A 23,843-nucleotide genomic window follows, 5' to 3' on the forward strand; every position below is an offset into this window, starting at 1 on the left:
ACGGCAAACATGTCTCCATCTTGGATTTGGGACCCCCCCATACCAAGATATGAAATCTGAAGGATTTTTATGTCTTATGCAGCTGGGTGGGTTCACAAAACCGAGCCCCCGTGTGAGGTAAACAACATGGGTGTCTCCTAATGTTTTGGCCCCTTACTAAAAACCAGAACGGCCATTTTAATTCGTCAGACGCATGCACCCCTCGCTGCGTGGAAGAATCACATTTAATTTCCGGGGAGCCGTCCCCCCCCCCCCCACACACACACAGAATCTGAGACCATCACCTCGTGGCGCAGGTTTTGCTATTACTTATCCCTTTTATTTTAATAACTGTTTTATGCATATATGTAAATTGTCTCTTTTATAATATCTTGTATATATTTTGTAAACACTGCCCCCCTTTGGGAGTAAATCATTATTATTTACCAGCTTCATTCTTCTTGTCCTATGTCGAGCAAACACGTTCCTCACCCGCTAATTCACGTTACCTAACGGGTTCCCGATCCACCTGTTAAGCGATCGGTGGTGGCAGTATACCAGTATTTATGTGATATTGTGGTTTGAGGGTGGCTGGTCGGAGGTATATATATGTTCCTGGAAGGAACTGGTGTTATATATACGTCCTGTCACATCCCGTGCCGCAATAGTCAAAATAAATTAGAGCAGCTGCGCCCGTGCTTATCCTCGGTCAATACCGTGTTTGACCAGCAGGATAAGGGGGCGCCAGAGGGCTGCAAGGTCTGACCTAGTATTTTCCCTGACAGATCCATTCCTTCTGTCTCTGCAGTTCTGATGGGATTCCGTTCATCATACACGATGACACCCTGAGACGGACCACAAACGTCAACCAGGTCTTCCCCGAGCTCTCGACTCAGCTGTCCGCCATGTTCAACTGGACCGACCTGGAGCGGCTGAATGCTGGAGAGTGGTTCATAAAAGTAAATGTCTATCCCCCTGCCCTGACCCTCCTGTCCTGCGCCCCGACCACAAGCATTATTATTATTTATTATTATACAGATATTGTATCACTATATTCGTACTGATTTGGAGAATCTCGTTGAGATGTCACTTTGAACGTGATAAAGACAAAACACACAAATAAAATAACCGAATTTGCTTTTTTTTTTCCACCATTTTTGGATTTTTTTGGTTCCCGTGTTTCAGTACTTTATATGGTGTCATTTTAAAACTGCAACTCGTTGCACAAAAAAAAATAAGAAATAAACATCTGGCGATTTTTGATGGAAAATAAATTCTGGCTTTTGGCAAAAAAGAAAAGGAAGAAAAGTGAAAACACAAAAACTAAAAAAAAGTGTAAAAATAAATAAAAAGGACTTGTGCTGCCACCTTGTGGCCAGTGGCGGTACGGCAGCTTCTTTGTCCTCTGATCACGGCTGATAATTTACATTTTCTAAAGTTAAGTGACCACCTACCTCTCTCCTTCACAAGTTATTGGGTGATTGTCCAGGAGAAAAAAGTCTGATTTCTTCCAGGAACATCCCTGCCCTTGTCCTCAGCTTGTTTCTTTACTCTTTGGAATAGAACTGGGCTGCAATACCAGACACAACCAGTGGACAGATGTGGCGCTGTTTTTGTAACATTATTCCAATCCTACACAAGCCCTTTACTGTGTTTTTTCTTACACTTTTTTTTCTTTACATCTAGACCGACCCTTTCTGGACAGTCGGCTCACTTTCCCCGGTGGAAGCGACTGAGGCCGCGAACCAGTCCATATGTAAGCTGAGCGACCTGCTGGACGTGGCGAAAGAAAATAACGCCTCCGTCCTGCTCCGAATCCATCAGCTTCCGTCCAATCATCCACACTACGAGAGCTACATCAACATCACGGTGCACAGCGTCCTCCAGTCAGGATTACCCCAGGAGCGGGTGAGCGGGGTCCCCTCCGAAAACCGGTCATCTACACAATGTACAGCCCTGTACTGCCCCCTACAGGACACTTATCCAGAAATACCTGTTTATATAATCGCCAGCAACAGAACCCAACTATGGACAGACCTATAGAGGACAGTATTATAGTAGTTTTATTCTTGTACATAGGGGCAGTATTATAGTAGTTATATTCCTGTACATAGGAGCAGTATTATAGTAGTTATATTCTTGTACATAGGGGCAGTATTATAGTAGTTATATTCTTGTACATAGGGGCAGTATTATAGTAGTTATATTCTTGTACATAGGGGGCAGTATTATAGTAGTTATATTCTTGTACATAGGAGCAGTATTATAGTAGTTATATTCTTGTACATAGGTGGCTGTATTATAGTAGTTATATTCTTGTACATAGGTGGCTGTATTATAGTAGTTATATTCTTGTACATAGGGGCAGTATTATAGTAGTTATATTCTTGTACATAGGGGCAGTATTATAGTAGTTATATTCTTGTACATAGGGGGCAGTATTATAGTAGTTATATTCTTGTACATAGGAGCAGTATTATAGTAGTTATATTCTTGTACATAGGTGGCTGTATTATAGTAGTTATATTCTTGTACATACGGGGCAGTATTATAGTAGTTATTTTCTTGTACATAGGGGGCAGTATTATAGTAGTTATATTCTTATACATAGGGGGCAGTATTATATTCATAAATGCACTTTCCTGTTTATAGGTTATTTGGCTCTCGGATGACAAGAGACCTTTCGTACGACAATTGGCTCCTGATTTTCAACAAGCTTCAAATGTGAAAAGAGATCCTAAATTCTTGAAGGATCGGGACATCACATTCGCCAACCTGAGGTACACTGAGGTTGACCAAGATGACATCAGGTATATTATATGGTGGGACTGATTTTGATAATCTACATTTTATACTTTTAGGGCCTGTAACCCAGTAATACTAGTAGATGTTACCATGTTTCTGTATATAGCCACACGTTGATGTAAATGTCTGTTCTCCGCTCTGGATATTTGTGACTTGCTCGGTACCGGCCCCTTTCCTGCCATGTGGCTGATAACAGGGAGCAATGGCGAGATGTAGTCTGTGTCTTACACCCATGATTGGTTGTTTCCGGTGTCAGTCTTATTCCGTGTGTTCTCCGCAGGGAGTTCAGCGCACAGAACCTGACCCTCAACACGTACACTGTCAACGAGCCGTGGTTGTTCTCGGTGCTGTGGTGCGCCGGCGTCGAGTCCGTCACATCCGACTCCTCTCACACCCTCAGTAAGGTGCCTTTTCCCGTCTGGTTACTGGTAAGTAATGGACCTGAGATATTCACTGGTCAGAACTCTGGAACCAAACAAATCATCTTCCTATTTTCTTTAATAACCCCCCCCCCCCCACGACAGCACACAGGAGGATGTAACCCCACCCTAATCGGGACCGGAAATACGAAGAGGTTTAAATAGCCCCTCTCACATCCTCCCTCCAGTATTATTTCCTGTCCCTATCAGGGATGAAGAGGTCATCCCCGGTGTGCTGGGCCGACGACAGGCACTGGGGGAAAGCTGCTAGCCTTGCAGCGGAGGATCGAGCGGTCTTTACCTCTCCTCCTCAGGGCGCTGCTCCCGTCTCCTCCGGATTCGGGGCCCCCTCCTGCAGTCCGCGCTCTCGGACAAGGTCTGCCGGATCTTCTGACCGGAGGCCTCTCTGAGCTTTCCGGTCCATCTCCTCCCCCTCTGGATGCTCGGGCGATGCCGGCTCCCGGATGTGGAGCGCACGCCGCGGCACCGGAAGTGACGTCTGACGCCGGGCGGTGGATGATGACGTCACTTCCGGCAGTTTGCGTTCCACTGTGAACCGCATCAAAAAGCTACGGGGTATGAAGAGCGGAATGCTGCCGGTGATCAGAAATCTTCACCTGGACACTGGGGGAGGAGCCCTCTAAACAGAGGTAGGCACTGGTCCTGTCGCCCGTGAAAGGAGCCCTGGACAGGAAGACATCTGCAGGTAGGACAAAACCATGTCTGTTGAAGCTTCTCGCTCTGCATCTGTAGAGCCCAGCGCCGGTCCGGTCCCAGTAAGTATGGCACTGGTAGTCCATCTCCCAGATGCAGGTAATAGTGATTATAGCTCCCCTCCCCTTCTCCCCTCTCTTGTAGGGGGACAAGGAACCTGCATCTGGAGAAAAAGTTAAACCGTCACGCAGATGTCCCATCTGTACAAAAAAACTATCGTCCTCCCATTTAAAGCCTCTATGCAAGGACTGTACGGAGAAGATTATCAGGCAGGAACAACCTTCCTTAATGGAGGAGATAAAGGGGATGGTACGTCAGGAGATGGTCTCTCTCCCTACGCCCTCACCTAGTCAGGGTTCAACATCTACTCCCTCGGCAGCCAAAAAGAGGAAGATTAGCCCGCCAGAGGGAGGGGAGGAAGACTCCCAAGAGGAGATGTATATCTCGGAAGATCTTCCAGAGGAAGGTGAACTAAGTCCAACCCCTGATACCTCCCAACGAGAGAGATACTATTTTCCATTAGATAGCTTGGAGGAAATCCTCATGGCAGTAAGGAGAACTATGGGGGTCGAGGAAGAAAAAGTTCCCCAAACAGTATAGGATCAGATGTTTGGGGGGCTACGTTCCAGGATAAAATTTGTGTTCCCTATACACCAGAGTATTAGGGACTTAGTCTTAGAATAGTGGGAATCTCCAGAAAAGAGATTAAATACCCCTACAGAGGGATAGATTTCCTGTAGACAATGAGACGGCAGAATGCTGGTCTGAAGTCCCAAGAGTGGATATCCAAACTGCACGAGTAGCAAAGAAAACCACACTGCCCTTTGAAGATTCCTCTCAATTAAAAGACCCCTTGGAACGCAAAATGGAGGGACTACTCAGAAAATCCTTGGAGACCTCGGCAACACTATTAAGCACCAACGCAGTCTCTACGGGCGTAGCTCGATCAATGGCTCGTTGGCTAGATCAACTGGAGGAACACCTAGTTTCAGGCACCCCAGAGAAGACATCTTGGCATCCCTACCGCTTCTACAGAAAGCTACGGGGTTTTTAGCAGACGCCTCTGCGGAATCCTTGAGAGTGGCGGCAAGAGCATCTGGGCTATCAAACTCTGTAAGAAGGACTCTATGGTTGAAATCCTGGAACGGCGACGCGGCATCAAAAATGAAGTTGTGTTCCATCCCCTTTAAGGGGAAATACATGTTCGGGCCAGCCGTAGATGATCTTCTAGAGAAGGCCTCAGACAAGAAGGCCCTCCCGGAACCTAGGAATGTGAGGAAGAGGCCTTTTCGTCCCTCCCAAGAGAAGATCCCTCAATATAGGGGTAAAGGCAAAACAGGACCATGGAGCTACCCAAAAGGTAGAGGAGGCAAAAATCTTTTTCTCTCCCAAAACAAACGTCAGAACAGACCATGACGTCAGGACAGTCGGGGGCCGCATCTCGAATTTTCTCCCTCAGTGGAAAGAAATCTGCTCAGACCCATGGGTCCTGAGGGTTGTCTAGTTCGGAGTAAAAATAAATTTCTCCTCCAGAGAGGATAAGGTTAACACCGTTCTCCTCTCAGTCGTCAGGCCACCCTGATATCCGGTCTTACAGACCTATTGTCCTCAGGTGTGATATCCCTGGTTCCTACAAGAGAGGTAGGCACAGGACATTATTCCAGACTCTTCCTAATAAAAAAAACAAATGGCTCACACCGAGTTATAATCAATCTAAGGCCACTGAATCAGTATATCCACTACCAACGATTCAAGATGGAATCCATCAGGTCGACGGTCCCCCTGATAGGACAGGACCATGTCAAGGCCACAATCGACCTCCAGGATGCATATTACCACATCCCCATACATCCACTTCACAGGAGGTTCCTAAGATTCGCAGTGGCTCAGGGGGAACAGATAGTGGACTATCAGTTCAATGTTCTCCCATTTGGCATTTCATCAGCCCCGCAAATATTTACGTAAGTCCCGGCAGAAGTCATGGCTTATATCAGGGGTCAGAACATTTCAATAGCACCATACCTCGACGACCTGTTATTAATCGGGCCCTCGGTACCAGTACTCCGAGAACATCTACAGTTGACCACTCAGATCCTATCGTCTCTGGGCTGGTTAGTGAACCAGAAAAAAATCAGAGATGGTTCCCTCCATGACAAAAACATTTCTAGGAGTAGTATTGGATTCCCACAGCAAGATGTCATTCCTGCCCAAACAAAAACCGGTCATGATAAAAGCAAAAATCAATGTCCTGAGGAGCAGAAGATCAATATCATTAAGAAACGCCATGTCGGTCCTCGGGTCTATGACATCCTGTATTCAGATGGTGGCCTGGGCTCGGACGCATACCCGAACATCACAGACCCACATCCTTACGAATTGGGACGGATCCCCACGGTCTCTGAAGAGGAGAATCCCTATACAATCACGAGTAAGGACCTCTCTATTCTGGTGGCTGAACGGAAAAAATCTGAACAGAGGAGTACCATGGATCCAGAATCCGCTGGTAACCATAAAGGTGGATGCCAGCGAGAAGAGATGGGGAGCCATGGTCTCCCAAGAGCTATTCCAGGGTATATGGACCAAAGAGGTGAGCCAACGCTCATCAAATTTCAGAGAACTAAAGGCCGTAGAGGAAGTCCTCAGAGCAGCAGAGCCTCCGGTCCAGAAATCTCACATTCAGATATTTTCAGAAAATATATCACCACGGTAGCCCACCTTCGTCATCAAGGGGGCACAAGATACGAAAGCTTAAAAGCAATCTCCGCAAGAATATTTTCCTGGGCCGAAGAACATCTTCTATCCTTGTCAGCTCGCCATATCAAAGGTTCAGTCAATATCCAGGCCGACTTCTTAAGCAGAACAAAGATTCATCCAGGAGAGTGGAGCCTAAACCCAGACATCTTCCAGATGTTAGTCGAGGGATGGGGCTAGCCAGAGGTAGATCTCTTCGTCTGACACCAGAACACGAAAGTACCTCAATATTTCTCCCTGGATCCAAACGGCCCTTGCCTGAGCATGGACACATTCGCTTACAAATGGGAGTTCAAACTAGCACATGCCTTTCCCCCACTATCCTTTCAAAAACCTTACAGAAGATAAGGACCGAAAGGACCAGGGTAATCCTAGTGGCCCCTCGCTGGCCAAAAAGGAGTTGGTTCGGAACGTTAACCAGTCTGAGTGTGGAGACCCCTCTAATCCTTCCTCCCATCAAGGATCTCCTTCTCCAGGGACCGATTCACCATCCGGATCCCGAGAGACTACACCTAGCTGCCTGGCTTCTGAATTCCTGATATTAAAAACAAGAGGCCTCTCATAGAAAGTCATCAAAACTCTCCAGAAGAGCAGGAAACCTGTAACGAACACCATTTACCACAAGATCTGGAAAACCTTCTTAAGGTGGTGTGCACCCACTCGCCCAGACCCTCATAGGGCTGATGTTTGCTCAGATTCTAGACTTTTTACAAGAAGGCCTGGACAAAGGTCTCAGACCTAGTACTCGTAAGGTCCAGGTAGAGGCGTTAAGTTCATACTTTGATCAAAGACTAGCGGAACATCAGTGGGTGAGAATATTTATGAGAGCAGCCACCCGCATCCACCCTAGAGTAACAGACCTGGTTCCCCCCTGGGACCTTAACATTGTTCTGAAAGGGTTAACCCTTCCACCCTTTGAGCCCTTATCAACCATAAGACTGGACAGGCTGACCTGGAAAACGGCTTTCCTGGTGGCAATAACTACAGCCAGAAGAGTGTGTGAACTACAGGCCCTTTAGGTCAATGAACCCTACCTGAGAATCCTGGAAGATCGTCTAATTTTCCAACTTGACCCTTCATTTCTACCTAAGGTGGTCTCAAATTTCCACAGATCTCAGGAGATAATCCTTCCATCTTTTTGTGACAACCCAAAAGACAAAAAAGAGATGGAATTCCACACTCGGAGAATAGTCCTGCACTATCTTCAGTAAACAGAAGAAGGAAGGAAAGACAAGAACCTGTGTGTCCAATACTCAAGGTCCAAACGGAGGAAAGAAAGCAGCAAAATCCACAATAGCCAACGGGATTAAGAGGGCGATTACGGAGGCTTACCAGATCCAGGATCTACCTCCTCCAGCAAATCTCAAGGCCCATTCTACAAGGGCGATATCTGTCTCCTGGGCTGAAAAAGCCAGCGCATCCATCGCACAGATCTGCAGAGCTGCCACATGGTCCTCAAATCATACTTTCCCCAAACACAACAGACTAGACCTAATGTCTGTTGGAGATTTCGCCTTCGGAAGGACGGTCCTTCAGGCTATTGTCCCTCCCTAGTATATCTTTGGTATACCTCCTGTGTGCTGTCGTGGGGGGGTTATTAGAAACCGAATTACCGGTAAGTCTAATTCTATTTTCTTGTTGTTTATTCCATTTAATGCGATCAGTGCTGCAGTGTAAAGCATGGGAAAGAAGACGACAGCCTCCTGAGCCCCTGATGAGACATGACTTGCGTTTCAGACTACTTTAAACTATTAGCGACTATCTTAAAAGCATTGTCTATTGTAACTACTATGTGCTAATGAAACAGAGCTGCAGGATTTTAGAGTGAATATAGCAGAGAGAACTGAAGGGGGTCACAAATCCTCCTCCCACCCCCGCACACGACTAAACCCTCTTCTTCTGAATTTTTCAGACTCCAGATGAATACTCGCTCATATGGATCACGACGGACATCATCTCATTCACTGTAATCATAGGAGTGTTTGTCCTGCAGAAGTAAGTGAACCCCAGATATTTCCTCGTTATTCTATACATACTCGAGATGCAGCAGGAGGGACCTCATACGCTGTGTCCTGCCGCCCGGTGCTCATGGCGCGCTGTGTCCTGCCGCCCGGTGCTCATGGCGCGCTGTGTCCTGCCGCCCGGTGCTCATGGCGCGCTGTGTCCTGCCGCCCGGTGCTCATGGCGCGCTGTGTCCTGCCGCCCGGTGCTCACGGCGCGCTGTGTCCTGCCGCCCGGTGCGCACGGCGCTACAATGTATCCGTCTTACTCAATGTCCCTTTAAGTCTTCGCCAGCATTGATGTGATCTGCCCCGATCACTGGGACAAGTTACCGGCAGGGTCAAGAAAGTGTCCTGGGCCTTCGGCTTCACTCATAGGCTCCAAGGCTGACTTGTTACAGTTACTAATCATCAATGTAACCACCAGAAAAAGGAGACTAAAGCCCCCGTCTCACATAGCAAGATCGCTGCTGTGTCACGGTTTTGGTGACGTAACAGCGACCTCACCAGCGATGTCGCTATGTGTGACACTTTGCAGCGATCAGGCCCCTGCTGTGAGGTCAGGCTGGTAACCATGATAAACATCGGGTTACTAGGGGCATGCGCGCACTTAGTAACCCGCTGTTTATCATGGTTACGAGCCTGCTAAAGTGAGCGGTAACCTCCCACTCACCGTAACTGAGTGGTAACCATGATAAACAACGGGTTACTAGGTGCGCGTGTGCCCCTAGTAACCCGCTGTTTACCATGGTTACCAGCCTGCTCCTGCTTCATCAGGCTGGTAACCAGGAGCAGGACATCGTGGAAAGATTCTTTCCACGATGTCGCTGCTCCCCTGATCGCTGGTGAGCCTGCCTGTTTGACAGCTCACCAGCGACCACATAGCGACGCAGCAACGATCCCTGACAGGTCGTATCGTTGTCGGGATCGTTGCAGCGTCGCTAAGTGTGACGGGGCCTTAAGAGGTTGTAGTGGTCGGACCATCATGGATTGGTCATGTTATAGTGAAAGAAAAAACCCTTTATAAGTAAAGAGGGCGCATTACTAATTATAGGAGCTAATATGACTTTTTTTATATATATATTTTTTTTTCCATTTTTAACATTTTATTTTTTTAACATTATATATTTTTTTATATTTTTCTTTTTAATTGTTTTCTTTAAATTTTCTTATTTAATGTTTTTATTTTTTTATGTTGAGTATATGTATATGTATATATGTGTGCGTGTGTGTGTGTATGTATGTATGTATGTATGTATGTATGTATGTATGTATGTATGTATGTATGTATGTATGTATATATATATATATATATATATATATATATATATATATATATATATTTATGAAAATTCATTATTTTTTTACAGGATGGTTCTATCATTTTATCTAAATCATTTTGCTGAAGTTTCGGAGGATTAATACTCAGAATTGCCATAAACTAAGTCACATGATCCTTTTGGTGCAATCTGATTGGTTGAGTGCTTCCATGGGGTAAAACTACTTTTCAGCCCCATATTTTGCCCTGTGGTGAGGCCGTTTAGTGAGAGCAATAACTTTCCTTTTCTAGGGTATTTTTTACCTATCCGATGCCGTGGGTGCCGGCTGTATTGATGGGTTCCCTTTAAGTGCCCGTAGAGGTCAGTCCGGGAGCTCTCCTCCATGTCATTGTACCAGTCTCATTATAACCTCTAGGTGTCGATCTGGTGACTCAAATCTTGATACATCCTTTGCTGTTTGATCCGACAGCAGGGGGCGCTGTTAGTTTTTAGATCAAAGCTAGATACTATAATATCCTTTTGCTACAATTGGCCATATGGACAAGGGTTAGACAACCCCTTTAATTATTCTCTGCTTTCTTTGGTGGAGTTCCCCTTTTAAGTTGTAGATTCTCTGCTGTGACTGTCGGAGAAATACCTTTATTTATCGCCATTTGTGTCAGTCTTTGCTTTCTTAACCCTTTACATTCACAGGTGGGAAATGATAGTTCTGATATCTCCCTCGTGTGTCGCTCGGGAGGAAATGACCTTCTAGTCTTACTGGAATTTAGATATTGTTTTCACTTGCAGTACCATTCCTCACCACCATGTGGCAGCACAACATTTCATGAATGTTCAATTTATTTTTTTTTAGGTTACCTCTCCTCCAGTCACACCCAAAGCTGCCCCTCAGCGGTTCAATCTCTGTATTGTATTTCTAGGGGGATCTTGGTTAGCAAACATCTACATAATGAGTTGGGGGAGAACTTAAAGGGATGGAACCAGTGGAGAAAAGGATTTCTAGAAATGCAGCGTCTCTTTTCAGGTGTCTTATTGTCAGCTGAGAAATGTAATCATCTGTCCGAGCTCAAAAACTGCATTAGGAAAATGGCATCACCCCTGTCCATGGCATATTGCAGTTTAGCCCTTTTCTGGTGAGCTGCAATACCAGATGCGTCCTATGCACATGGTGGGGGCGCTGTTACAAAACTATTTATCAATCCACTCAGCTACTCCAGCTCTATCACCCGCTGCTGGCTGATCCTTTCCCTTTACGTCATATCAAGTTTTATACTCCATTCACATCCAGAGCTGCTTTCTGGATTTTAGCTGCTTCAGAGATCCCTACAGTACCTGCTTGTTCAGTGTCTTCTGCTCCTACACTTCCAGTATTGCAGTTAGTGAAAGCAAGCCTGTCCCCGAATGTAAATTGTTAGTGTTGTGTCCAGTCGCAAGTAGCAGAATGCAGCTCTTGATGTGACTAGAGAAGGAAACAAAGTTTACTTAAATGATATCTAGACTGAAAAAATGGCATTTACAGGGGACACCCACATCTAATTGTCCGGAATTTTGGAAAAAAAATGGCCAATCTTGTCCGTAAACTGTGTCTAGTATTCATTTGAATGGCAATGAACTACAATTCCAGTTACAGCCATAAGGGGAGCCATTTCTGGAAGAAATCAAATCCTTGCATCTTATCCAGGACTTCCCCTTTTAAATGATTTATATACATTCACCCAATTTTTTTTTCATTTGCCTCCGAAATGCAAAAGTTGAGCAACTTTTCTAAAAAGTCTTCATGAACTATTTTCTATACTTTTGCTGCTGTACAATGTCTGTGAGTTTTCTGTCTAAGTGGAGTGATCTGCAAAACTGTTACCAATCTGTCACATCCCCTGCTCAGTTCTTAAACTCTTTCTCACTTTGCTCTCTCCTCCCTTAGAGATAGCAACTAGGAGGGGGAAGGGCTTGTACACAGGTCTCCAGTTTGGAGAGGGGAGAAGGCATCTAGTATAAGAGGGCAGATAACACAGGCTGTTGATAAGGCTAAAAGCACATGAGGAGGAAATAAGTGTGGAGTAGAAGCTGTGCTGATATAACACACAGACCTTTCATCCAGCCTATATTACTGAGAGAGACACACAGACCTTTCATCCAGCCTATATTACTGGGAGAGACACACAGACCTCACATCCAGCCTATATTACTGAGAGAGACACACAGACCCTACATCCAGCCTGTATTACTGAGAGAGACACAGACCTCACATCCAGCTTATATTTCTGGGAGGGACATAATGACCTCACATCCAGCCTATATTACTTGGAGAGACACACAGACCTCACATCCAGCCTGCATTATTGGAAGAGGCACATGTATCTCACATCTAGACTATATTACTAGGAGAGACATGCAGAGCTGATAACCGCCTATATTACAAGGAGAGATGAGCAGACCATACACCCAGCCTGTGTTACCTCACATCCAGCCTATATTACTGAGGGAGGCACAGACCTCACATCCAGCCTATATTACTGGGAGAGACGCAGACCTCACATCCAGCCTATATTACTGGTAGGGAAAACAGACCTCACATCCAGCCTATTTTACTGGAAGAGACACAGACCTCACATCCAGCCTATATTACTGGGAGAGACACACAGACCTCACATCCAGCCTATATTACTGGGAGAGACGCACACGCCTCACATCCAGCCTATTGTACTGGGAGACACACAGAGCTCACATCCAACCTAGATTACTGGGAGGGACACGCGGACCTCACATCCAACCTAGATTACTGGGAGGGACACGCGGACCTCACATCCAACCTAGATTACTGGGAGGGACACTCTCGGGGGGGGGGAGTCTGAAATTAAGATGAGCCTGCAAACTACACATGAGTGGGTTTGAAAATAAATGAAGATTGGAGACTGAAACTTTGTGCAATTTTATGAATTAATAGTAATCACTAAATCCTTTTTTCTTTTTTTTTTTTTTCTTTTTTCATGTCACTGGTGTCCATAGCTTTTGTCCTAACATTTGGCGTTTCCAGCGTTGGGAGCGTTTGTGATGTGTTGACTCTTCCCTCCCCATAACACAGTTCACTGGCCAGTTTGCTTGTTCTAGAATAGAGTGCGATGAATATTCCGATGTGCGGTGTCGATTGACTAACGTTTGCTTTCTTGCCGTGTTTTCCTTTCATAACACTCTGACTTCTTTGCATGTTCCTCTCTTTGCTGCATCCCGGCATCTCACAGCTATCACATAATCAGGTAATTCTGCCCTCCTGCTCCTCAGTCCACCTCTGTCTGTCCGAATCTGACCCATCGGGGCGGAAGCGCGGGAAAGTCCGGCTGCCAGGGGGCGTTATAATTATTTGATACCATCTTGCATAACAATAGGAGCTGATTTTTACACAAAAGTCATTATGTCGACAATTGAGACTTGTGTTTATAAAAGGCGCCAACCGGATAGTGAGGCCGCCATTATGTGCCATGATGCAAAATCCTTAAAGAGAATGTGTCTTGTCTCAGGAGACGGAGGGGGATGATCAGAAAGCAGATCCTCTGCCTACAATAATGGCACCAAACTAGAGATGTCATAGTGTTAAGTATGAAAAAGTTTGTTCCCTAAAAGTGAATTATGAGATCAAGAAATATTTCGCACTGGCACCAGATATGTAAACCATGACTCTTGTGATAAGGGGTTGTACTCTCTTAAAGGGAATTTATGTGTTTTTTTCTATGTAATCTGAGAGTAGCACAATTTAGGGGCAGAGACCCTGATTCCAGCGATGTGTCACTTACTGGGTTGTGTTTTGCTGTTTCAATAAAATCAGTGTTTTATCAGCAGGACTAGGTGTCTCGTGCCTCCTAGTCCAACCACACCCGCAGCACTGATGCATTGTATTTAGAAATCAGCCAATCAGTGGCGTGGGCGGGGTTATACACAGCTCAGCATTCCAAGCTCCGATAGATCTGTAACAGAGAAAACTGTGATTGTATCATAACTGCTGCACCCAGTAAACTAAGTGATACATCGCCGGAATCAGGGTCTCCGCCTCTACATCGTGCTGCTGTCAGATTACAAAGCAAAAATCTACTGACAAATTCCCTTTCATTTTTCCATCATAGTCTTTAGGAAAACTAGAAGTTTAAAAAAAAAAAACAACAAAAAAAAACAATGGACTAAAAGTTTTTAAACTTTAGATGATGCAAATAATTTTGGCATCAGTTATATAATTGATGGTTCACTGGGAAATTATAGCTTTTTAATTTGGTTCTAGTGTAAAAAAAAAAATAATTAAAATGGGGGAAAATTGATTTTTAGGAAATATTGTCTGAAGGGCTTATACTCCTACAAAAGAATCTGTGGCGCCAGGTGATGATTTTTGATTTTTTTTTATATAGACAATGGCACCAAAATTTTCTTGTAACAAATTTTGGGTTCCATTTTTTTTTTTTTACAAATTAAAATTAACAAGAAATCCAGACTCCAGAGGGATCCATCTTTACAAGATGTGTACGGATGGATGCAGTGGTGCCAATAATGGCGCTTTTAGGAAAGGAAGTCTTTTGTTTTGTCCATTGCCCGTGCAGTGAACGTAAGGAAGATCTAGAGAAAGTTAAGTTTTACGGTCTGGACGATCTACCTGTACTTGTGCAGATGACTCTCTTGGCACCAGATGTAGAGTTGATCAAAAAGATTTGCAGGACCGTAGTCCATGATTGCCAGACCAGGTCCCTCTGGATCTTTTCCTACCCACTGGTATCCCCAGATCTTCTGGTCCAGTGCGATACCATCGTTGTGGCAATGACCCAAGCCAAACAGTCAAACGTGGCTCCGGAGATGCCGACCGGTAGAATGAGGCTCACGGGGTTCTGGTCCGGCAGCCATGGACTACTGATGATGGACCACTGGACCAGATCCCTATGAATCATGCTAATCAACACCTTCCAAGGTGGTCTTCACAATCGGCCCCCTGTCTGCCTAGCCCTAGGCTTAGAAGGTTTGCGTGGTGCCTCCATAATGGCACCAGATCGGTCATCCTTGTTAGTGTGGATTGTCCAGATTTGTAATGACTGCGCCGCATTCACGACACAATCTCTTTAAGGAAAATTTTGACATCATGGAGTTTGGGTTCTAAATATTTTGGGAACCTGAGATTTTCGACAAACTCCCGAATTTGTCACTTTCGGAGATGTCAAGAATAAGAAGAAATATTTCTAGTGATGATCTTGTTGGATGATCTGAGCAATATCCGGTCTCCTCTGAGCCCAAAGAAGTTTTCGAGTGCGAGTCCGAGCGGTAATTTTTGCGACATGGTATATGTATGGTCGGCCAGCCATACATTAGTCACACATGACGCAAATCTCCCAAGATTTTGTTTTTAGTGACCGAAATATAACTTGACTCTCTGGAGATAATTACGGTAATTTGGCAGGAAATTTACGTACATTGTTTTTTTCTTTTTGAGAAAAGCTTGATCGTTCTTCTCACTTTGAGATCCCCGATTTCCCTAAAATTGATTGATTATATGTAAACTTGGACTAAACGAAGTTTGAAACTTTTCATTTAAAAACAAAAATATATAAATTTCCAAAACGAATGGATACAGAAATGGGTGTAAGAGATTTTTGGCTTCTTTGCGCCAACGTTTGTCCGGTGAAACCTCTGACGCGCGTTGTCTCATTTCCCATCCTTTGCTTTGTGTTCTTCGACACGTGACTTCACCTTTCCTTGACATCACTATTGCTATTCCAGCGTGTCCTGATGGTGCGTCTCTAGTTCACCCCATTGGTTAAAACTATCCTCAGTTGTCATAGAATCATAGAATGTTAGCGTTCGAAGGGACCTCCAGGGTCGTGTATCTTCTCAATCTAGCTGGAAGAACTTGGCGTCCAGTCCCGAATGTTCTTAGCTTTTGTTAGAATGTGTTTTTTAGTAGAAGTTCCTTTGTGCATTATTTATGTTCCCTCCCCTCCTCTACTATAGGAACCACTGATAACCATGGGGTACCCCAAATGGGAGAAGAGCACTGTGCATTTCCTTACCAGCTTTTGATCTCTATTCATTTGTTGGGTTCTAATCTAATTTTGCAAAAAAAATTATAGATATAACATGAGCCGCAACTACAAATATGTAGATGCTTTACGGACACCTTCAGACATTGAGAGATCTTCATATCTTCCTTCCATCTTGGTATTAAAATCCTCAGCGAGAAAAGTGAAGGATCTGATGGTTAAGTTGGACCTTTCTGTGATGGAATGTACTCACGTCCTCCTGAATCTCCCGTGAGGGTAGAAGTTTAGGACTAGGCTTAGCCAAAAGATGACCATTTGATCCATTGATTGCTATAAAACTTTGAGGGGAATTATAGTATAAATTTGTACGGGAGAGAAGGGTCTACGCGTTTCGATGAATGGTGACTAAATGGTGGCACCACAGCTCTTAGAAGTGGCTGCTGATACTTTGTGGCCCCACATTGAGGTCAGCGGCTGATAAAGCAAGAAGATGGCGCGCGTCGTGGTGTAATGGGAAGAGTTCTCAGTGCAGAAATAAGAAGCCGCTGTAGTCTTGGTGTCCATGAACGCCGTTTTCTTTACTGTGCCGAAAGTTTTGTGACATTTCCGTAACTTTTTTTTTTTTCGTTTTAAAGACTTTAGGTATCGGATCGTCTAATCAGATTTTCTTTCCAGCTAAAAGTTGTAGAAAGGTGTAAAGGTCCACAGGTTCCTATCTGGGGTGGAAGTGTCTGATGCGTACAGGCGGAGTAGACTTTAGTGCAGCCATCATGCAATGTGTCTGTCACATGATGGATTCGATTTTTCACCGGCTGGGAATGAAACCTTGGCTCCATCGGTGATCCACGCCTGGGTGTAGGACAATCTACAGCTCTATTCACATGTCCAGCAGTTATTTCCGTTTTGGATTTTAAAACTTTCTCGTCCAGGTCCTTTTTTTTTTTTTTTAATGGAAACAGACATGTTCTGAATTGTCTTCATTTTGCCTCCTTTCCGGCTTCTATCTAACAAATACCGTCATCTGCCCTACTTTTTTCCATCCAATATAACTGATCTGATCCATTGTTTTTTTTTTTTTACAATGAAATCTATGGGAAATGGATCATAACGGGCGGTCACCCGTCCCGTCATCGTCTTAAGGAACAGGTTTTTTCTTAGCGCTGCACATGCTCGGAACATTGGAGGCGATGGAGGCGCCCCTGCTAAAAACTGATCCGTTCCAAACAGACCAAAAAAACGGAACCCAAAGTGTCTGATTTTTTTAACCCCTCAATAACACGTGACATACATTTTTCAGGATCGGTCACGAAGGGCCGTGTGGAGGCGGCTCAGGAGCTGATCCTGCTTCATACACGGCAGGTGCCAGCAGCAGCCGGAGTTGACTCTGATTGCTGCAGTGTAACCATTTCAATGCTGCTGTCAATGTCGGCTGCATTCAACTGACGCGCGCACCGGCTTCCATTGCCCCCCGCATGTCGAATGTGGGACACTTATGGGTTATATTACGAGCCTGGTGGTCGTCTTCAGGCCCCCATAAGTGCCACCGTAGTCCTCCAGTGAAGCTCATCTGCAGTTTAGGCTTCATTACAGAGTAGCCATTTCTCTATATACTGTATAGTGTAAGGGATCGATCACAGGTCCAAGTCCCTGAAAGGGAGTAAAAATTAAAAATATAATGTATAAAAAAATGTAAATTATAAATAAAATTTAAAATCTATGAAGTTTTTATATTTCCCCCTTTGCCTCATCCAAAAATAAAAAAAGTTAAAGAACATTAAAAATAAGCATATATTATGTTTGTGTGTGTGTGTATGTGTATGTATGTATGTGTGTGTGTATTTACCTGGAAATTGCAAAGAAAAAAAGATGGAAACACCAGTATTGCCATTTTTTGGTTGCCGCACAATCCTCCTCCCCAACAGAAATGCCATAAAAAGCAATTAAAATATCCTGCCCAAAAAAAAAAAAATGTCAGCTCAGTGCGCAAAAAAAAACAAGCCCTCCCCCAGCTCTGTGAATGGAAAAATAAATTGGTCATGACAAACTTTTTTTTTATTAAAAAAAAAACTTATAAATTTGATATCGCCATCATAGCACTGACCTGGAGAATCGCACCACCAGATAATTTTTTACCATGTAATGAGCGCTGTAGAAACAAAACCCTAAAAAGAATGGCGGCATTTTGTTTATTTCACCGCACTTAGAATTTTTTTTACAGGTTTTTTTTTTTTTCAGTGCATTATATGGTAAAATAAATGGTGTCGTTCAAAACTGCCGCAATGAACGATCCCTTCGATGATTATGCCGATAGAAAAATAAAAACGCAAAAAAAATGTCCGAGTTCTTAAGGGGATAAACGGATTTATTTTTGAATTTTTTTGCAAAAACATAATCTTTAGTTGCCGTTTTGCATCCATTTTTGCTCCGTTTGTAACAGATCGGTTTTATTTTTTTTATATTGCAAACACAGATGACAACCGAACCTGTGAACAGAACCTAAGAAACCCGAACAGGAAGGTCACACGCGTTACTTAGTAGCTTATTAAAATGACGCATTTCAGGCGACAACCATGGGAAACTGTGTAATGCTTCATTTTACCTGTGGGGGAGCTGCAGGAAAATGAAACACTTAGTGTCAGGCTTTTCCACCAGCTGGAGGACACTTTGTAATTAGCTCATTGTCTCTTTAAATAAATATTTTTGGTAAAAACTGCCCAGAAGTATTTTCATATCCCAATAGAAGAAGGATCTTGATTTTCCCTTCTAACATATTTGTGGGAAAAAAAAGCAGACCCCTAATTCGGGCCACTCCGGGGGGGGGGGGGGGGGGGGATCCCATTTTACCACCCATCAGCTCTACCCATGGCCTGATTGATGGGTGCAAACTGTTTTTTTGCAATTCTTTGAGACCCCCTTTACTGCCATCTTGGTCCTCCCAAAACTTCATAGGAAATCATTATTTCTATCGTATATAGCAAGTATTTTTATCATATAGTATAAGTGATCTAAGGTTCAAGATCCCTAAAGGGATCCTGACATTTCAAATTACCCTCTAAAGTATATTTTTGGTGTTTCCAGGAGCTCCGTCAAAAAGGGGCTAGAGGGAACCAGTCAGGACTGTTTTAGTAGAGAAACCAGCGCAGTGGCTGCAGATCGTAGGACAGTCTTGTAGGGAGCCGTTGTGCCGGCGTCGGGGCCACCTGGAAGTGGATTTCGGCTACACCCATAGATATTTGCCTACCTCTTTTCCCAGGGAGATTCCCTTTGGTCTATCGGTCTCTTTGAGAACATTTTGCTGGTCCCATACTGTGAGGATCGAGTGGTCACCGTCATCCATTTATTTTGGGGTCTACTGTGAATTTCTCTCTGGGTGGCACGGTGTCTCGTTGGACACGTCACCGCCTTGATGCCAATCTATGGCGCTTTGGACGGGTTTTCGCTCTTCTTTTGGCGTCAGGCGTGACTGTTGTGATTCATGTTCCCGTCAGAGATGGATTCGGCCATGGTCGAGGCCTCCATATATCATGGACCACCCCCCTTCCATGGCTCTTTGCAGTGGTCGGTACCCTTAAAGGCATTGCACTTGCACGTCGTCTGGGTGACTCCCTCTGTTCCCCCTTCACCACCTCCTCTTCCTCTCCCCATGTACAGTCGTATTTCTTGCACCCCTCGTGCACTCGGCATGTTCTTATCTCGACGCAGAGAATCCGGTTGTGTGCCGTTCCTAATGCCCGTGTGTCCTGTGCACCAGTTTTAACCCTTCACTGAAGGTCCTGTGTTATTTTTGACTTATGCATCTTCATAATTGTTCAGTTACTTTTGACCCGGGGTGACTTGTGTCGGTCATTACTGATTTCAGAGAGTTTGGACCATTTGGTGATAACTCGTCCTCTGTTGCAGGTGGCGCCTGGGCAGCATCAGGACCTACAACCCGGAACAGATCATGCTGAGCGCCGCAGTGCGGAGGTCCAGCCGGGACGTCCGGATCATGAAGGAAAAACTCATCTTTTCAGGTGACTTCTTGGCTTTTGCTGCTTATATTCGTGTTTTGAGTTTTTAAAACTTTCCCTTCTCCATTATTCTATGCCGGCTCACGCGTTTTACGCTTCAGTATTATCTATGGGTTTTTTAGTGTTTATATTAATAAATCTTAGTGTATCATGAAAAGTTATTCAACTTTTATTTAATATACTGTGTTTTAATTCCTCACTAGTCTATACCTCTATATCCAGAGATTCAGGACTTACAAACTTTCTCTGAGTGTGCGGTGATGTGTGGGTGGGAGAAGCAGGACTCACAGGCTTTCACTGAGTGGGTGAGGGAAGCAGGACTAACAGGTCTTCTCTGAGTGGGTGAGGGAAGCAGGACTCACAGGCTTTCTCTGAGTGGGTGGGAGAAGCAGGACTCACAGGCCTTCTCTGAATGGGTGGGAGAAGCAGGACTCACAGGCCTTCTCTGAGTGGGTGGAGGAAGCTGGACTCACAGGCTTTCTCTGAGTGGGTGGAGGAAGCAGGACTTGCAGGCTTTCTCTGAGTGGGTGGAGGAAGCAGGACTCGCAGGCTTTCTCTGAGTGGGTGGGAGAAGCAGGACTCACAGACTTTCTCTGAGGGGGTGGGAGAAGCAGGACTCACTGGCCTTCTCTGGGTGGAGGAAGCAGGACTCACAGGCTTTCTCTGAGTGGGCGGAGGAAGCAGGACTCACAGGCTTTCTCTGGATGGGGGAAGCAGGACTCACAGGCTTTCTCTGAGTGTGTTCACAAACTTATTATTGTACATTTCTCTCCTCAGAGATTAATAACAGCATAGACACCCCCGAGGAGCTGTCGCTGTGCTCCGAAAACCGCTACGAAGGTTTCTCCAACAACGCCATAACTCCAACCACAGACTCGAAAACAAAGAGCAGCCAGAGAATGGAGGAGACCTGACAGACCGAGCCCTGACACATTGTTACAGTGGAATCCACAGAACAGTTCCATCCTTCTCCGTCTCCTCCTTCGTGTCCACTTCTTTCCGAGACATTTTACGGGACTACTTTAATGCCAGGCTATTGTTTTATTTTTCCAGATTTTTTTTTTTTTTTTTTTGTTAGTTTTGTTGTATAATCCGGACTGTGAGGTTGTAAATATGTAGAAAATAATTTGATTTTTTTTTTTTCCCTTTTGTGTATTTTTGTGACTAGGACACAAGCGAGCTCTTGTGTAAATTGATGATTTTTTTTTTCCCCCCTCCGAGAGAATGTTGAACACAGCCCGAGTCCGTCCCGTCCTTAAATCTCACCTTTTGGTCCAATAAACGTATCGTGTCTACAGGGAGAGCATCTTATCTTCTTATACTGGAGGCGGCCATATTGTGTCTCTTCAGCTGTTGTACACTCAGAGAAGGTGTCGAGGAAAGTTCTGTCTGCTATACAATACACTGCCTCTCCAGACCGCACAGACTTGTTTATAGGCCCCTCCCTCTCAGGCAGTATGAGAAGATTGTACATATCATTCATCTTCAAGATACATGCACACCTGCAAGGCCAAGAGGAAAAAGGTGCCAGAAAGATTTCCAGTTCTGTTCCCGATAGTGATGGACGGGTCTCCACTATGAATAACTGTAGGATGGTTCTTTATAAAATTTCAAAGGATAGATTAAGATATTACTTTAGCGTTTGCATTAATCAGGAGTTCCATTATGACTTATGAATCTCCAGTCACAGCCAGAGCTGCATTCAAAATGCTGCCAGTTGCCTGAAAAGTTTCTCTTTTCGTCAGTTCAGTGTTCTGCAATAATCAGAGGCCAGCAGAATTGTGAATGGTGTTTTGGAGGTATCTAGAGTATTGGGAATTAAATACTTTGAGATTAGTGCAAGTGTGATGGGGGGGGGGGGGGTGTTAATATTTGCCAATCTTTAATTTTCTTACATCCTTGCCCCGTGGACTTGCTTTTTGAAACACTTCAGGCCAAGTTGATAGTCTCCTCGCTAGTGCAGGTTCCTCAGGGGTCGGAGCAGGACACAGGTTCAACCATAACCAATAAAAGAATCCCTCTGTCAAGCTCCGCCCCTGAGGATCCTCCATTACTCACAGCACAGTGTATCACTTCTATAAGAAGCCACGTGACTGCAATTATAAAGTAAATTAAGACCTGAGGGTTTTTTGCCAATATCCTAATACAGAAAATAAAAAACAAACAATTTTTATTTTTTAATCACCAGTTTAGTTAAACTTTTATAATAGTGCAGTAACCAACACCTACCTCCAGGGGGTGGTACTGTAGCTTCTAATGTATTACAATGTAATGACTACATGTTTGATAGCCGTGGATTAATTATCGTGTATTTTATCTTTTTGCCTTTTTAATATAATGCCAAAAAAAAGGTATAAAATAAGATTACACTTGTTGCTGTAAAGAAGCTCCAGAACAAAGTAACACATCATATCGGAAAGAGACCAAGAGGTTCGTCCTGATTTTATTTATATTTTTTATGATTTTTGTTTTCACTTTTTTTTTTTTATTATTTTAACGATTCATCGTTATCCTTTTCTGCACTGGAAAGAAAAAGGGTTAAATATGAAGCTGCTGCTCGGTTATTGTTGCTCTCCCTAACTAGCGGATCCATCGCTCCGTGACCCCAGGTGACCAACGCACCTTTTCTACAAGCGGATCCATCGCGCCGTGACCCCAAGTGACCAACGCACCTTTTCTACAACCGTCCTGGGGCGGGGGGGGGGGGTGACAGTATTTATTCCGGTGTCTTGTGTGATCAGGCTGTGAGGACCTGGACGTGTTATTGTATTATGTTCAAGAATAAATGCGTTTCGTATGGTTTCCTACCAGTGCTGACTCTTCCTTCTTGTCCATCTCAACTGCTACCATAAGCTTCGGCTTCTTCTTGTATAAGTAGTATAGTCGGGGTTGTTGCAAAAAGTTTATGGACCCTGGTATAAAAGTGCTTACTTTTTTTCTATTCCGGCCCTGACCGCTATGACAACTTCTCCCATTCACAACTTGTTGTTTTTGCACAAAAACTTCTCATCCTGCTGCTAAACTTCCCCCATAACCCTACACTGTAGTGCAATTTTTCTCTGTTGTGACCGTGCGCATTTAATATTTATTGCCCTTGACAATTAGTCAACAGGCTTCATGTCTGCCCATAGTAAAGATACTTTGAGATTGGTGATTCCCAATGATCATGCCATATAAATGTGCCGGCGATCAAACAACAAATGAGCAACACATTAATTTGTTGGTTTATGCCGGAAAAATGATTGTTCTCGGCAGCACATCACCTGTTGTAAAGGGCAAATGTGCTGCCGACAGCATGATACTGTATCGGGCTGAATGATCATAGTTTTGATCAGTTCCCAACGTTTTTTCTCGGCTGTATAAACAGTCCAGTAAACATTTTCCGCTGCTCGTTAGTGGGTCATGGTGGACCACAGTAGTCTCCTTTTTTGCCCACCACAAAGTAACCTCTTCCCATTAAAATGCGGTCATTTACTACTTCAACTAGCACCCGATGAGGGACACTGGGAACGTTACAACGTCTCTTGTAACGGATCTTACATCTACACTTATTGATAAAAAAGCAGGTATTAGAGCAGGTATTAGAGCTCTAACTGGAGCGAGACACAAAAGAAGAAAAAACGAAGACTTTGACTTAAAAAAATCGAACGGATGTTTGCACCCAGGACCACGTCTTAGTAAGTTCTAGATTCAAAAGGAAATGTCCATAGCTGGTTCATAGTCTCTCCCCCGGCTCCAGCTCCAAGGGCTGAGTCCTGTCACACAAGGTGTGGAAAAGAATAAGTGCAACAAGAGGGGAAAGGAGGAGTGGAGACCTCCTAGTCTGGTCTAGTGTCACCCGGTCTCAACTCCCGTCCCTATATTGGTTCCTCACCAATCG

General features: G+C 44.4%; 1 protein-coding gene across 4 annotated transcripts in view; it reads left to right on the forward strand.

Moving 5' to 3' along the window:
• GDPD5 (glycerophosphodiester phosphodiesterase domain containing 5) overlaps nt 1–22,745 on the forward strand; it is a 149,559-nt gene extending 126,814 nt beyond the window's left edge. For 3 of the 4 annotated variants that reach the window (XM_073661339.1, XM_073661342.1, XM_073661331.1), the window contains exons 10-17: nt 788–938; nt 1,666–1,887; nt 2,632–2,789; nt 3,065–3,212; nt 8,581–8,663; nt 13,188–13,202; nt 19,854–19,966; nt 20,741–22,745. In XM_073661339.1, coding sequence (XP_073517440.1) covers nt 788–938; nt 1,666–1,887; nt 2,632–2,789; nt 3,065–3,212; nt 8,581–8,663; nt 13,188–13,202; nt 19,854–19,966; nt 20,741–20,877 — 1,027 coding nt within the window. In that variant the 3' untranslated portion in view covers nt 20,878–22,745. The remainder of the gene's footprint in view (nt 1–787; nt 939–1,665; nt 1,888–2,631; nt 2,790–3,064; nt 3,213–8,580; nt 8,664–13,187; nt 13,203–19,853; nt 19,967–20,740) is intronic. The other variant, XM_073661348.1, reaches the window with a different exon arrangement.
• Nucleotides 22,746–23,843: the final 1,098 nt, after the last annotated feature.

Source organism: Phyllobates terribilis, unplaced genomic scaffold, assembly GCF_046119375.1.
Source record: "Phyllobates terribilis strain yellow unplaced genomic scaffold, ASM4611937v1 Scaffold_2__4_contigs__length_985480577, whole genome shotgun sequence".
Lineage (NCBI taxonomy): Eukaryota > Metazoa > Chordata > Amphibia > Anura > Dendrobatidae > Phyllobates > Phyllobates terribilis.